General features: G+C 36.8%; 1 protein-coding gene across 6 annotated transcripts in view; it reads left to right on the forward strand.

The window, feature by feature from the left end:
* The window catches only part of EML5 (EMAP like 5), a 97,665-nt gene that overhangs the window by 74,420 nt on the left and 7,771 nt on the right, over positions 1 to 15,474 (forward strand). For 3 of the 6 annotated variants that reach the window (XM_074542507.1, XM_074542509.1, XM_074542510.1), the window contains 13 exons: positions 280 to 409; positions 1,088 to 1,186; positions 3,037 to 3,057; positions 5,889 to 6,062; positions 6,965 to 7,173; positions 8,396 to 8,553; positions 10,422 to 10,536; positions 11,023 to 11,211; positions 11,411 to 11,583; positions 12,642 to 12,804; positions 13,704 to 13,807; positions 14,186 to 14,339; positions 15,201 to 15,301. In XM_074542507.1, coding sequence (XP_074398608.1) covers positions 280 to 409; positions 1,088 to 1,186; positions 3,037 to 3,057; positions 5,889 to 6,062; positions 6,965 to 7,173; positions 8,396 to 8,553; positions 10,422 to 10,536; positions 11,023 to 11,211; positions 11,411 to 11,583; positions 12,642 to 12,804; positions 13,704 to 13,807; positions 14,186 to 14,339; positions 15,201 to 15,301 — 1,790 coding nt within the window. Of the gene's footprint in view, positions 1 to 279; positions 410 to 1,087; positions 1,187 to 3,036; positions 3,058 to 5,888; positions 6,063 to 6,964; positions 7,174 to 8,395; positions 8,554 to 10,421; positions 10,537 to 11,022; positions 11,212 to 11,410; positions 11,584 to 12,641; positions 12,805 to 13,703; positions 13,808 to 14,185; positions 14,340 to 15,200; positions 15,302 to 15,474 lie in introns of those variants that run through there. The other 3 variants (XM_074542508.1, XM_074542512.1, XM_074542513.1) reach the window with 3 other exon arrangements.

Raw genomic sequence — 15,474 nt, forward strand, 5'->3', positions numbered from 1 at the left:
ATATATATATATATGTCTGTGCGTACTGTATGCACATTCTGCAGCATCCCCCTGAGAGGGGAAAAGGGTGACACAGCTGTGTGTGACAAGAATGAGCAGCTCTGTAAACTGACAGGGGAGGCACCAGCCCAGTTTCTGTTGCCTTGAATGTCACTCACTTCATAAGGACATAATTAAAAAAATTAAATCCTACAGAAGAATGTGAAATTCATAACTGCTTTAAGAAATTCATAACTGCTTTAAGGTTTGCTCAATCTACTGATGTGAATATCTTTTTAGGACCTAATTTTGGAGCTGGTGTTTGGGTACCGAGGCAAGGACTGCAGAAACAACGTGCACTATTTGAATGATGGTGCTGATGTAATTTATCACACTGCATCTGTTGGCATCTTGTATAATGTGGCAACAGGTAGGAGAAAACCCACTGGAGGGAAAATGTTTCTTCACACTCATGGACTTACAGTTTATAAAGTAATTAATATACTTTAAGTATTGTAAAAGTATGCGAAAAAAAAATTATTTGTTCCTAAAATTTCAGTCTGTAGAGAATATTCATAATAGCTATATAAACAGAAAAGTGTACTTAAATGTTCCTGGAGGCTGAGCTTTAAGGAAGCGAAGATTTGGGTTTTTTGGTACTAGCTTTCTGAAATTTTTGTGTTGAAATGATCACAGAAATGAAAAGAGCTAAACAATGGAATAATGGTAATTTATTTTTTTTTCTAAGAACATGTTAACATTTTGATTTGGTTTACTTTTCAGTCATCTGTGTCATGTATATTCTTTCACAATAACCCAGTTAGCTGTGTACTTTAAAAAAGTACACAATGCCATTTGGAGATAGTTAAGCAACTTCATGTGGAAAACTTGAGGGAAATGTCTGGAGTTACTAAGGGCTGTGTGTTGAAGTTCAGATAAATAATGTGGAGTTTCTGTTTTCTGGTTTTAAGCTTCAAAATGCAACATGACCATAATGCTTTTTTCTAACAAATACTATGAAATTTTCAATCATTAGCCATGTCTATGTGTGTGTAAATGTTTTAATTAAAGTTGAACTATGGTTTGATTTATTTTTTCTTATTTTTAGGCTCTCAGTCATTTTACCAGGAACACAATGATGATATTTTGTGCCTCACTGTGAATCAGCACCCCAAGTTTACCAACATAGTGGCAACTGGCCAAGTAGGTATGTTTGTATTTTTGTAAAAAAAATTAACAGCATGCAGTCAGGACCTTGCAAATTCATGATAAATCATAAAATATTTGATTATGCTATCTCCGTTTGTATGAGTGTTACTCAGTTACCTGTCCTCTTTATATGTTCCTTTGAGTGTAATTTAATGAAGATGACAAAAAATATTGAGGCATGAAAGATTAAACTTATCTTTTGCTTGGAGTATTATCAAAACTAGTTTTTCAGAAATCTTAAGCCCCATTAAATTAGTCTGGTTGTATTGAAGTATCAGCTTGTGTTAGACCTTGCAAAGAGTCACTGCCCTTCCGAAGAAGCTGAATAGAGCTAACCTTCATTTCTTAGAATACATGTCAGTCTTATGTAGGTTTTACCTCATCAGATAGATTTGTAATACCTACTTGGTGGTTGGATATGTTATAGTTGTAATATTAAAGGCATAACCAAAACCCTAATGGGGTTCCCTACAGATAAACTGAGATATAGAGGGAAAACGTATATATATTTCATAGTGACATAAAGGTCTATGAACTAACCAGGTAAAAAGACAAAAAAAGAACAAAAACCCCCACATTTTGTATTGGCATAGCTGGTAGAAATTGCTGTTTCTAGATTTTGTAGAAGTGATTTTTCTAGCCCTACAATCTGGTTGTAGTTTTCATATCTTCTGTTGGTTCTCAGCAGATTCAAACCCACATTGTTTTCTTCAGGGCATAGAATACAAAAAAACCCCCTCATTTGATTTCAGCCAAAATAACGTTTTCTTTCCTTTCGGTGTGTTTTAGAAGTTTCATATAAAAAAAATCAGTTCTGCAGAGTTTATTACCTGCTTTTCTGTGTCTTTTGGGTTTTTAGGTGCCTGTCTCACTAAAATTGACTCATTGATAATACTAGCCTCTTAGCTAAAATAGCTTTCTTTCCTGGTGAGTTTCTTGCCTCACATCATTTAAAACAAATTTTTAATGGAGATTATTCAAATGGAAAAAATCATCATCAGATATTTGTCTATGGTTTGAACATTTGCAGAATTACAAACCTTTTATTGCCTTTTAGAATTTGCTTTTTCATCATATTTCTTAATCTGTCTCTGTTTGCCTTTCTGTAGTGGAGGAATGTGAAAATTTTTCTTCTACAGTGTTCATCTTACCCGAGACAAAACACAGGACTTAATCCTTTTTTTATGTTCACAATCATTTTTGCATCAATTAGCAGTAGGATAATTATTAACTGTTTTGTAATGTGGATTAAGGCATACCAATCAGAGGCAGATGACACTTAGAAATTACATATACTTTTAAGCAGAAAATTAAATGGAAGTGAAATATCTTAAAACAGTATTTATTTTCTGATTTTGAAGGGATGTTGAGGAGTATATATACTCTAAAAAGAACTGCTGCTACTTTTCCTACTCATATGGTTGGCACAAATTGTGTCACCATCATGATTTAAAAAGATTTGTTGAATCTTCAGGTACTCACATGCTACTTCTTAACATTTTTTCTCACTTATTTCTTTCAAATATCAATGACATGAAAAAATATGTTTTTCATTTATTTTGGCTGAGAGTGACCTAACATACACCAAAACTAGATTTTTGTGTTGTAGCTTGAAATGGAAATCAAAATATATTAATTCATTCAATATATCCACTCTATGATTTATTTCTGATGTGACCTCCTTTTATCAGTAATTACTCATCTTTAACAGCAGTATTGGTGCTGCTGCAATGCAAAAAGTTGACATCAAGGTGTGTGTTAAGAAATTACACTGAATGTGGCATATATTTTCTTTAGCATTTATCTTATTTCTGATCTAATTATTTTTCTGCTGCTTTTCCATTACAGGAGACTCAGCAGATATGTCAGGTAAGGGAAACAAAATTTTAACATCCTCAGGTGTAGTTAGTGTATCTAGTAGCCATCTGCAGCTTTATAGAGCCATAAGTGATGTGAATTCATTTTTAGTTTATTAAATCCCGTGTATCAGTCATATTACTATCAGCACTGAATAGAAGTCAAAACAGCTCAGCATACTGTAAATATAGAAAAATTAAAAATGTTAGAACACACTTAAAAACTACACTTGTTGAAGCATATTCCCCTCTTGCTGCTTAGTGATTAGTGAGTTCTAATACATACTGCTGCTGTAGCATTCCTGGGTATGCTTGCCACTTTTGTAGACATATTGGGGCTGACAACTTTTGGTTTAGACCTTCAATTGAGTGTAATTTTAAACATGCATTTCTAAGGTAAATTCTACTGAGGAGGCCTAGGTGACTGAGTGAAAAAACAAATCACCTTTCACATTTATGTACAATTGCCATGCAGTTATTACCATTGATCCAAAATGCTTTTTGTGATGCCAATTAAATTTTTCCTCTATCATTTTGGGTCTTTGACATTTGACGGTCTTGACTGAGATATTTTTTTTTAATATTTTTTTTTCAACCGTAATTTCTAAAACTCATCACCATCATGTGCGAATGAGTTCATTGTTGTGCAGCCATAATTGTCTTGTGAAGAATCTTCAGAGATGCATAAATGTGGTCATGTGTAGTAGAAAGTGTAATAATCTTCATGTGGATCTAAAGCTTGTTCTGTAAGAACAAATGTACATTGACATCTTTAATGTGTGTTGACTTCACTTAAATATGGCAAATGGTGCTTGCTCTAAGGATGGAAGTTCCCACACTTCTAGTCTGTATTTTAAAAAAGCAATGATGATAGGGATATTTATATGAAAGAACATCTATAGTACTGTATAGGGTGGCTGGACACTTCCCCTGTCTCATGTGCCTTCTTCCTTCTGCAACTTCAGTTTGTGCTTGTGTATATTGCTAAATTCTGTTTTTGCTGCCTGAAACGAGCACTCTTAAATTTTTTCTTGTTTCTGGAACCGTTAGGCTGGAGTCCAAGCTGCTGCCTGCTTTCATTAGAAAGTTGAATAGTTTTACTTAAAATTTATTGATGGCCTTTGGCATCCTTGCCAACAGCTTTTGCTTTTCTAGTTCAGATTTTCAGTTGTCTACAATGATGCAGGTGTTCTTGTACCAGTAATGTTTGTACTAGGCTGGAATGGTAGTTAAAGTTTCCTAATGATTGGGTGTAGATTTGGTCCACCTTACTAAAGATTTTTTCTGTCCTGCCAGCCCACGGTAGCTTTATCTAACTGCTCCCAGAAGGAGATGATGCCTTAGAACATCTCTCTTGTGAAAGTGTTGAGTACACAGGCAGGATTCAGTTTCAGGGCAGAGACTTTCAGAAGGACTCCATCACATGGAAGGACCTCAGAGTCCATGTTCTCTGTCTTGCAGATCGTGCTCTGAATGATTTTGTCAGTTCTTATTCAGGAAAACTAGGTGAGAATTTCTATCTGCCACCCAAAAGAAAACTTTTGGCCAAGGTTATAAGACAGGTGCACTATTCAAGGGTAATACATACAGAGTTTTACCAAGAGGAAGGTTGAAGACAGAAAAACAGTTCAGAGCCATAATAAAGGTTTCCCTTCCCTCAGCTTCACATAAGAGCAGCAAGGAATGTGCTGACAATTCTTGGGAAGTGCTAGTTGCTGTCAACTCCCGCCCCTTCTGTTTTAATGGCATGACCATACTATGCTGTGATACCTCTCGAAAGGTAATGATAACATCTTGTTGCTGCCATGAGAGGAAATTCAAATGGGAAATAAAAGAAATGAGGAAGTATGTTCTAAAGACTGTTTCAGAACAGCTGAGGAATTGTGCTCAAGAACTGAGTTTAATGTGGCTGAAATTTTGCCTAAGTCCCTGTGCCTAATGTTTCCGATCACATGTATGCCTTTCAGGGCCTAGATTCATCTATTAGAAACACAAAGCATTAATCCAAAAGAGAATTTAGTTTATGTAAATCTGGATCTATGGCAAGAACCAGTAACCCTAGGACTCTGCAGTCAAATATATTAAACATCAGAAGTGAAGAAGTTTGAGAATCTTACTGTGCTGGAAATGCCTTAGATGCTGCTCAGAGATTGTAAACTATATATGTGGATGGCAAGATCATTTGAGCAGGCATTGCATTTGGGGAAAAAACAGCTGTCATCATGTTAGAGATAATCACATACATTAGTAGCATGGAAAGACATTTTTTACTGCAGAGAGCTCGCAGTCTAAACAATGCAGACTCAATGCCGTAGTTCTATGTCAGTAAGCAAGCTGACAATTCGGCTGATGTTCTCCTAAGAGAGCAAGCATTTCAGACATGTGACCATTTTGTAGAAAGGAGATTTTGGCCCTGCACTGTAAACTGATTTCTCTGTAGCCATCAGTTGTCCAAAAGCCCCGTGGAGAAGTTACATTCTTGATGAACAGCTTTATTTATGAAGGTTTTTGAGTTAGCATGGTGCTCTATGTTTTAATAAGAGAAAAACAGAGGACAGCTCTTGCTTTTAAAACTTCTGCTGTGCTTCACAAGTCCCATAACAAGTTAAGCAACAAATTAGCATCTCCAGTAATGTAATAAAGCCAACTTGTTCATCCTACCTAATGATCCTGTTTGTCATAAATTGTTTTCCAAATGGAGGCCAAAATCTCTTTTCTTTCCTATATTTTCCCCCATCTGATCACAGCAATTTTGTCTCATGAAAAAGTATTAACTGCTTCAATAAGTAAATCATTACACATTTTCCAAATGATTACTAATGGCGTGTTTTTCTATTTGTGTAGCTACAGCTCCTTCTATTCACGTGTGGGATGCAATGAACAAGCAGACGCTGTCGGTGCTGCGGTGCTACCATTCCAAGGGCGTTTGCTCCGTCAGCTTCAGTGCCACTGGCAAACTGCTGCTGTCCGTAGGGCTGGATCCTGAACACACCATTACCATTTGGAAGTGGCAGGAAGGTAGGAAAGAGACTGCTTTTGCAGAGGGTGTTTACATTGTTAGAGGTATGTTGGCTTGAGTCAAGAGCAAGTGTAACTTTAAAGCATCAGCCGATCAAAAATTATTAAATGAATGCTGTGCACTATGCTCTGTACAACAAGATCTAAAATAGATGTGTTTACCCATTCTAGTGACTGCTGAATATATCTCCTTTGAAACTATTGTGTAAAGATCAAGATAGTTCCCTGTTTTCCAGTAAGAATAATATAGGAATTTCTCTTCTTAAAAACTGTCATCATCATTATTATTATTACAACTTTATTCTTCTCTAAAGTCTGATTACTGACTAGGTTGTCATACTCCTGAAATTATTCCCAAAAGTTGCAAATTGCAAAAATAGGGTGCCAGGATAACTCGTCTATGCATCTTATATAATGGTTGCCTTAAGCTATGCTACATGTTTTCAGATCAGCTTTGATCTGTATTTCTGATTTAGGCTAAAGAGATTTGAGCTCCTTTCCTTGTCTTCTTTCTGCCTGACAAAGCCATGCCCAGATTATGGATCTGATTCTCTAGTCTTAGAGGTTTACTTCCTCTCTCTTTGGGGATTGCTGTTGATAACTAGTGACTGTCAGAATTTTAAATATCAGCTATTAAGTTATTAACAAGTGATCTTTCATAGCTTGTCTGATAGATCCTGTGGGGATGGATGCAATGTCCATCTTATACAATCTTAGGTAGGATAAAGGATGTGTGGTCAGAACATGCCTGTGTTCATCTTTAAGGGTTGATACACATTCAGAATGGCAGCTAAGGATCCCAACTGAGGAATCTTCATATGGGTCAAAATTATTTTAATATTTTTAACCAGAAATGTGTATTTTTCTCAGCAAAGTCAAAATGTCCATTTTCTTTCTGCCAGGTGCCAAAATTGCCAGCCGAGCTGGTCATAACCAGCGTATATTTGTAGCAGAATTCAGGCCAGATTCAGATACACAGTTTGTTTCTGTGGGAGTTAAACATGTAAGGTTCTGGACACTGGCTGGAAGAGCTCTCCTCAGTAAAAAAGGGCTGCTGAGCTCCATAGAAGACGCCCGCATGCAGACCATGCTGTCTGTAGCTTTTGGAGCGGTACGTACTTCAACAAACCACCTGAAAATGCATGGAACCAAACTTTTTTTACCCTTCTTTTACCCTTTATTCAGTTCAGTGAGACTTTTATAACCTGGTTAATGAGTATATAAATTATTTTACTAAACTCAGTTTATCATTCCTAACACTTACCTGTTAGTTAGAACTAGTACCAGCTTTCTTTATAGTAGAAAAGGCTATGGATTTGTGAGATTTCTGGAAAAACAAACACAGATGCCTTGAACTGATAACATATAACACATAACAATAAACTGCTTGTTATTTAATCCAGGTAAAACAAAACTGAGTCTAGAGTGCAAGAACCAAGCAGTAGAAATGAGGCTGATTTTATGCCCACCTGAAAGTGATGGTTTTGTCATTTTTATGTGCTACTGCTCATTGGTGATCAAAGAGCAGCACTGTCCTAGGGCATTTGTTAATGTCAGACACTGTAAGGCAACTGCATTAGGGGTTTCTTTTGCTTTGGGGGTTTTGGGACATGTGCAGGCCATCTTGCAAAGTTCCACAGCACTGCTGAGTCTGGAGTTGCTCTGCATGAGCAGTACTCATATCTTCAGCTGGGCAGAAAGGCACAGATTCCTTTTGTGAAGTGGTCCTTTGCTTTGATTGTCTGCATTTCTGTCCTGTTTGGCAATCTGACTGTTTGGTCCAGACTGAATTTTCACTGATTTTGATCTTTGAAACTCTAACTGGGCTGTGGTTGCCTTTTTTTTGCTGCAGCATCTCTTTTACACAGTGGTGTCTCTGTGATTTACATGAAGGTCTTACAAAACACTAAGATATTTTCCAGATGATAACTGTTATTGATACCCAATCCAGGCATTAGTCAGGGGTTTGGGAAACCTCTGTAAAATTTCTTAGGAAGAGACAGGTTCTTAGTGTGAGAATCAGGCTGTATGCTGTGTGGCCTTAAGTTTGGCGTGAGGTTGGAGGATGCAGAGCTTCCAGGGGTTTTGTGAAAAGCTGTGCAAAATGAAGAAAGCTAAACCTGGGAGGTTTTCCATATTTCTGTAGGGACCAGTTCTGGGAGTTCTCTTCTTGATTTTGTCACAGAAGAAGCTTGTTCAGCTCCACAGTTTCCTCTTCTGCAGCAGCAAACAAAAGCGATTTAGCCTCTGAATGCAAATGGTGTTTATTTCTGAATGTTTTTCTTCCTACCTTGCTCAGAATCAGATGATGAGTATGTTTTTCCCCTTTTCAGAATAACTTGACATTTACAGGTACTATCAGTGGAGATGTTTGTGTTTGGAAGGATCATGTGTTGATACGAATTGTGGCCAAGGCTCACAACGGCCCTGTGTTCACCATGTACACCACACTAAGGGATGGCTTGATTGTTACAGGAGGCAAGGAAAGGCCGTGAGTCGTCTTTTTTCTTATTTTTCTGCATGCATATTTTCTCTTTAAAAATGGTTTGGATTCGTCCCATCAACCCTATTTGAGATATTAAAGGTAGAAGAGTAGTCCCTTTTAGATTCCCGATACGTATTAAGAGCAGTCGCCACCTCCAAAGTGGAGGTAATCCCATATGAGCTTCAACTCAGTTTTTTTCCCCGTTTATTGTAAAAGAAAGCATTTAGTCTGAAATTTAGAATCATAGAATGGTAAGATTTTCTAGATTTTCTTATTGATTTTCTAGCTCCAACACCCATTTAGCTTTAAGCACCAAAAAGTTACCTAGTCCTTGTGGGTTACTTCTTAAACAGAAGATGTAGTGAGGTTGTTAACCCAAGGGATTTGCACAGTTGTGATAGAATATATGAATTATAAATTTTATAGCAGTATGATGCACAACTTCTTTCAAAGGAAAGATCTGCTTAGTTATGATGGCACAGGCAAGCTGTCTTCTCTCAAATCCAAGGTACAGCAAGATTTTTCTTTCTGGGGTTGCAAGCAAAATATCTCCTCAAGCATTTAAATTTTTTTATGCCTTCCTAGTGATAAGCAAAAGCTTCAGCTGTAATACAGTCCATCTGATGACATGATAGTGGCCCATTTGGCAGGACACAGGCCACTTATATTTTCAGACCCAACTGAAAACTTACTTCTATCCTTGAAATATTTCCTTCTACTATTGATAAATGTTGTTGTGATTTTATTTGGAGGGTGTTCTCTCTACCACTTAGCTTCAGGGGCTCTTAATAATTGGTATTTGACCTGAAACAAATAGTATTGAACAACAACAAGAACCCAGAATTCATCTCCTGTGGGAAAATGAAGTATTGACAGTATGCAAAACAAATTTTCATTTAGGAGCACTGTATGCTTTTTCCTGCCTTAGTTGCAGCTCACCAACCTATTTTGGTAAAATCTTCTTGCTGAGTATAATGATCAATCATATGTCAAAACAGTGCTAGTGGGAAGTAAAGAATATACTACTGCAAGGAGTATCAATTTATAATTCATTATAGTTCTTTTAATAATAATAATAATAGTACAAATCAGTAATTGTGATTAAACATTCTGAAGTTCTTTGTATATTATTCAGTAATCAAAGCTGTAACACAAGCAGCTTGATATTGTGGAACATTTTTTTTCTGTTTCTGTTAGAGGAGACTGAAGACAGATTAGACATGTCCCAGCTCAACTAAAGATGCCAGATTTATCCCTGTTTCAATAAACATTATCTTCTTTTTAGAAGCTTTTTTTTTTTATTTCATTGTGTTCTGTACTGAAACACAATGAGTTTTTTTGCAAGTGGGATGGAAATATATTTAGTGTTTGCATAATTAATACCTATTAGTTGTGTGGTTTTTCTGCTGTATCTGTGTAATTTATTTTACAGCAGTGAAAATAGTGACATTTTCACAGAAGTGAAAATAATCTGTCATTTATTTCACAGAAGTAAAATACATACCTTTTATGTTTCTCTCAGCTCTAAGTTGAAAATCTCTGCCTGCCTGACTATAAGATAACTGCTTAACTGTTCTGACTAGACAGATTCCCTCAGAGCTACTCATTCAGACTAAGCTGAACAGCACCCATCTTTCAACTTGTTCTATAAAGTAGAATAGTGAGGATTTGGAATTTTTTTTTTTTTTTGCTGGGCTGTGAGGCTCAGCATGTTAACATCAACTGTTCAGGCAAACAGAATCTTTTAACAATTTAAAATGTACTAAAATGCCTCATTTGCAGTGCAGTACATTAAATAATGTAGTTCTTTCATCCGTTAATTGTCCTTTTTGTGGCAGCTGTTGTGCTCATGGTTCTTCCTGATGTCTTCACAGCTCAAAGGAAGGAGGAGCAGTCAAGCTGTGGGACCAGGAGCTGAAAAGATGTCGTGCCTTCAGACTAGAGACAGGACAAATGACAGACTGTGTTCGCTCTGTTTGCAGGGGCAAGGTAAACAGAGCTGCCTGGCTGAAAATACAGCTCATCATTTGGGGTGGATTTCTGAGTATCACATAAATTAGTTCTGCTTTGTCTTCTAGCTAGTATTTGAAATTAAAGGCTAAGCTAGAAGGTGTCTGCAGCTGGTATTGTGGCAGAAAAACGCCTAGTTTGTGAGACCTCAGTCTTTCTTAGGATAATATTCCATATACATTTTTATTGAAGACTAATTAAGGATTTATTTTCTATTTTCTTTTCACACTTTGATATCAAATATCAAATGACAAGCAATAACTCAGCCAGCATAATGATATCTACAGAGCTCTGTACTTTAATAACTCAGAGGAATTTAAAAAATAAATTTTCTTTGAATATTTAATAACTTGACTTAAGGAAACTTTCTTGACAGAACTAAAGCTCTAGATAATATTTTAATTACTGTTCATCATAAGAGGTTAATGTATTTTATCAGAGATAATTCTTTCGCTATTGTTTAAGGGCAAAATTCTTGTTGGGACAAGAAATGCTGAAATAATTGAAGTTGGAGAGAAAAATGCTGCATGTAACATTCTAATTAATGGTCATATGGATGGACCCATCTGGGGCCTAGCAACACATCCATCCAGAGACTTTTTCCTTTCTGCTGCAGAAGATGGCACAGTGAGACTCTGGGATATTGCTGAAAAGGTAGGTGTTAGAGAATACTTGTTTAGAGAAAAAAAAATAGACTTGTGGTGGTGTTGCAGACTTGAAACTTGTTTTTTATTGAACTCTGAAAATAATCCATGTAATGCTGTTAGCATGTTAACAAGCTATTAGCAGAAGATGCTTTTAAAATATGGACAATTAGTAACAGTTGCTATTCTGGGTTTTTATTTCTTCACAGAAGATGCTGAACAAAGTCAGCTTAGGACATGCAGCTCGTACTGTTTGTTACAGCCCAGAAGGTGATATGGTAGCTATTGGCATGAAAAATGGAGAATTTATTATCCTGCTTGTGACCTCTCTAAAAATTTGGGGGAAGAAAAGGGACAGAAGATCAGCAATTCAAGATATCAGGTCAGAAAATGTTATTGCTGGTCTATTGTAGTATGCTAGAAATCTCTAATATTTTGCTTCTTAAAAATACAACTCTATGTTCTGGGAAATATCATTACAATGATATTTTTGAGAGCTGGAATCAATGAGTGACATTGAGGGTGTGGTGTGATGCACATGCTTGAGGGAAGAGACTCCTAGGAGGTACAATGAGATCAGACACTTAGAGATGAAGACTGGATTGTGAGATAATGGAAATGCCAGTCTGTCAGTTTGCACTTTATTGTGTTTGTTAGACAGGAGTTAGAAGTAAAATTTTGCTTCTGTTTCCTGAGTGGAGAAACAGGCTGTTTCTTGCATGAGATAAATTGGTTGTAATCAGCTAAGGAAAGTTTTGGAGAGCAAAGTGTGATAGGAGAGAAATGCAAGCAAAGAGAGACCTTGCAGAAGAGCTCTGCTAGGAGTCAGGGGCTTGCTGGAGTTGAACCCCTGTCCCAAGGTATGTTTCAGAGACAATAGAAATAAAACTTCCTCAGTAACAAAAGTGGCTGTGAGGGATTTGTTCAGCTCAGGAGGCTACTGAGTTTCAAGACTAGAAAGAAAAACTGGAAGAAAGAAACCAGTGTGCAAAGATACATTGGGAAAACAAAAGGTTTCATTTACATCTTTTTATTCAGTACATTTCATCTAGAAGTTCTGACTTTTCTTCAGTTAGAGCACTTCAGTTTTCCATTTTTTAACCTTGTAAGTATAGCATAAGGGAGTCAGAGTGTCATCAGAGGGATGTCACAAGTGGTTAGACCATGAGGGGGTCATGAAATCAGATCATGAACAGAGTTTTTCAAGAGATGTTACCAGTTCACTTATATGTGTAATCTGTACCAAAATTATTGCCACCTTCTGCTGGATATGCACTCCCTGAAAATTTAATTTCAGAAGTTATTTTGCTTAGCAGACTGAATACTCTGCATCCCTCCAGTTCTGGATAGCAGACACTTGAAATGCAAATTTCTGCACTTCTCAAATATTCTAATCTGTAAGTGCCAGCCTGTGCTCATGAAACCCTTTTATCTGCTCAGGTTTAGCCCAGATTCTCGTTACCTGGCAGTTGGTTCCAGTGAGAATGCAGTGGATTTTTATGATCTGACCTTGGGTCCCACACTAAATCGAATCAGCTATTGCAAGGATATCCCAAGTTTTGTGATCCAGATGGACTTCTCTGCTGATAGCTCTTATCTCCAGGTATCAGTCATTAATGGTTCAAGGTACTGAATGGGAAGCATACTTGTGACAGATACTCTGCAAGTCTGGTCACTCCTTTGACAACTTCTAAGTTTTGTAGCTAAGTGTTGGAGTATGCTGCTGGCATTAGACTTACTTTGCTGTAGTGGTAAGTGGATGCCTTTAGTTTTGAACAGTTTTCCTGGAGATCAAATACAGAAAATAAGCCAAAAAATGAGAGACAGGTTTCAAACCTCCTGTGATGTGTCTCCCTGCCTTTTTACATCTGATGCTGATGGGCTATCTTACAAGAGAAAGGATACAGTCTGTCATTCTGCAGGGCCTGGGGGATCTATAAATTCTTTGTCTCTCTGACCAGCATGATGGCATTACAGGTATTTTAGTGCTAGACTTTGTGGAGCAGCACCAAAGTCATGGTGTTACAAATGCCAACTATAAGAGGGCTGAAGACATTTCTTAAAATAAAAGTAAACTAAATATAATATACCTTCTATATTTTATCTGCATCGGAAAAGAGAAATAAGCTTCTCTTATTATCAAATCAATATTTACAGCCTGAGAGGAAAACACCTGTGTGTCAGTTTTAAAGATAGCAATTTATTTTGCCTTATTTATATATACTAATGCACTAACACATACATGCAGAATGTGAGTTGTTTCAGTTATCTTTTACTATTTAGACATTTAAATGTTAAGATCTCTTATGCTTTCTTACTATTGCTATATGCTTGTATAGATTTTTGAGAATTTTCAACTCATTGCTGAGTTTTCTTGATAGCTGTTACTCTATGGAGTAAAAATTAACTGTCACAAAAATGCTTTTCAAAACCCTCTGTAATTATATTTTCATCCTTTGAAACAAGTTAATGTATTGTAAATTCTCTGTGGTCACCTCAAAGGTCTCTACGGGGTCGTACAAAAGGCAAGTGTATGAAGTGCCTTCAGGAAAGCAGCTTGTGGACCAGGCTGTGATTGATAGAATAACATGGGCTACTTGGACAAGGTAAGTGATTCATATATTTACACCTGTTAGAACACCTGGAACTTCCAGGGGAAGCACCTACTATTTAAAAGTATATTTATTTAATCCCTTCAGTCAGATATTTTCTTTTAACATACCCATCTGCGCTGGCAGCAGCTCCCTAAATGCAGCACAGCAAAAGGCAGTACAGAGCAGATTCCCTCAGTACACAGTGGGGCAATTATGGAATGATTAAAAAATTAATTACAGAATAAAAGCTATGTAAGGTGTGCATGTGTGAAAATAAAATGTAAACATTGCATTTTTATAGAACCAGTTAGAATATGAGATCTGATTTCTATTACCTGACTCTTGTTTTTGCAGTGGTTTTCAAAATAATTTCTTGGTCTTCTGTTTCAGTGTTCTAGGGGATGAAGTAATTGGAATCTGGTCCAGGCATGCTGAAAAAGCTGATGTGAACTGTGCTTGTGTCTCTCACTCGGGAATCAACCTCGTAACAGGCGATGATTTTGGCATGGTCAAACTGTTTGACTTTCCATGTCCTGAAAAATTTGTAAGAACTTGTTTTTGCATGGTTACAACAAGCACTGTTGATATTAGGATCTTGTCTTGTTTCTCTAGAAGACATATGATGGAAATATTTTCTTCTCTAAATTTGTAGCCTTTTAGTACCTCCTTATCTCCATAGTCTCCTGGCATGCTCCACATCAGAGTTTCCCACAATTTTGTGCAGGAGCTCTTGCTATAACCTCTTGAAGGTGTTGATATTGTCTGCCAGTCTGCTTTAGCATAGTGCCTGCCTAATGAAAAATCTCAAAGCCCTTAGTAATTTCCACATCTCTGATCCATTTGATAGATGAGGAAGATAGATGGTGATTTTAGTCCCATCTGTGGATCGTCATGGATGAAGAGTTTACAGATTTTTCACTAACACTGTTAAATTGTTTCACTGGTTTTTATAATTTTAATTTATAATGGTTTTTAAATTTGTTTTCACTGTTAATTTTCAGGATTTGAGACTGCACAGGGTAAACTGCTCACAGAGTTGCAATGAAAAGAATTGTTTTTCAGTGTTAGGAATTTTACACAAAACTTTTCCAAATTTTGTGTAAAATTCCTAACACCGAAAAACAATTAGTTAGTCATGTGACAAGATGTATTTAATATTTTTTTGTTAGCTTGTGCATTGTTTCCAATTTGCAATTGTTCTCTTATTGGCTGACAATTTAATCTGCATTATAGCTCAATGGTAGTTCTCCTTCAGGAGATTTTTCGCATTTGCTAACCTATATAACTTTTGAACATTATGTGATGGAATAAAAGGGTAGATGAAAACATGCATGCCTGTTCTGGTTTAGGAGGGTACAGAATATTTAGACTCTCTAATTCTGTTGTTGTTTGGGTTTTTTTCCAGGCAAAACACAAACGATTTTTAGGTCACTCTGCCCACTTAACGAATATTCGATTCACAAGTGGAGACAGATATGTGGTCAGTGCTGGAGGGGACGACTGCAGGTGGGTGTTGGTGCCACGGCTGCCACAATCTGCTCAGCCCTGCCCATGGACAGTCCCCAGCAGTGCAAAGCTGAATTCAGCCTTCAGCCTTTTGTCCATGTGCTTGCTTTCCTATTCTTACATAGAGAGAAACATATTTGTGACAAAATAAATATCCCAAATGTTAATGTGAA

The sequence above is a fragment of the Zonotrichia albicollis genome, chromosome 6 (assembly GCF_047830755.1).
Source record: "Zonotrichia albicollis isolate bZonAlb1 chromosome 6, bZonAlb1.hap1, whole genome shotgun sequence".
NCBI lineage: Eukaryota > Metazoa > Chordata > Aves > Passeriformes > Passerellidae > Zonotrichia > Zonotrichia albicollis.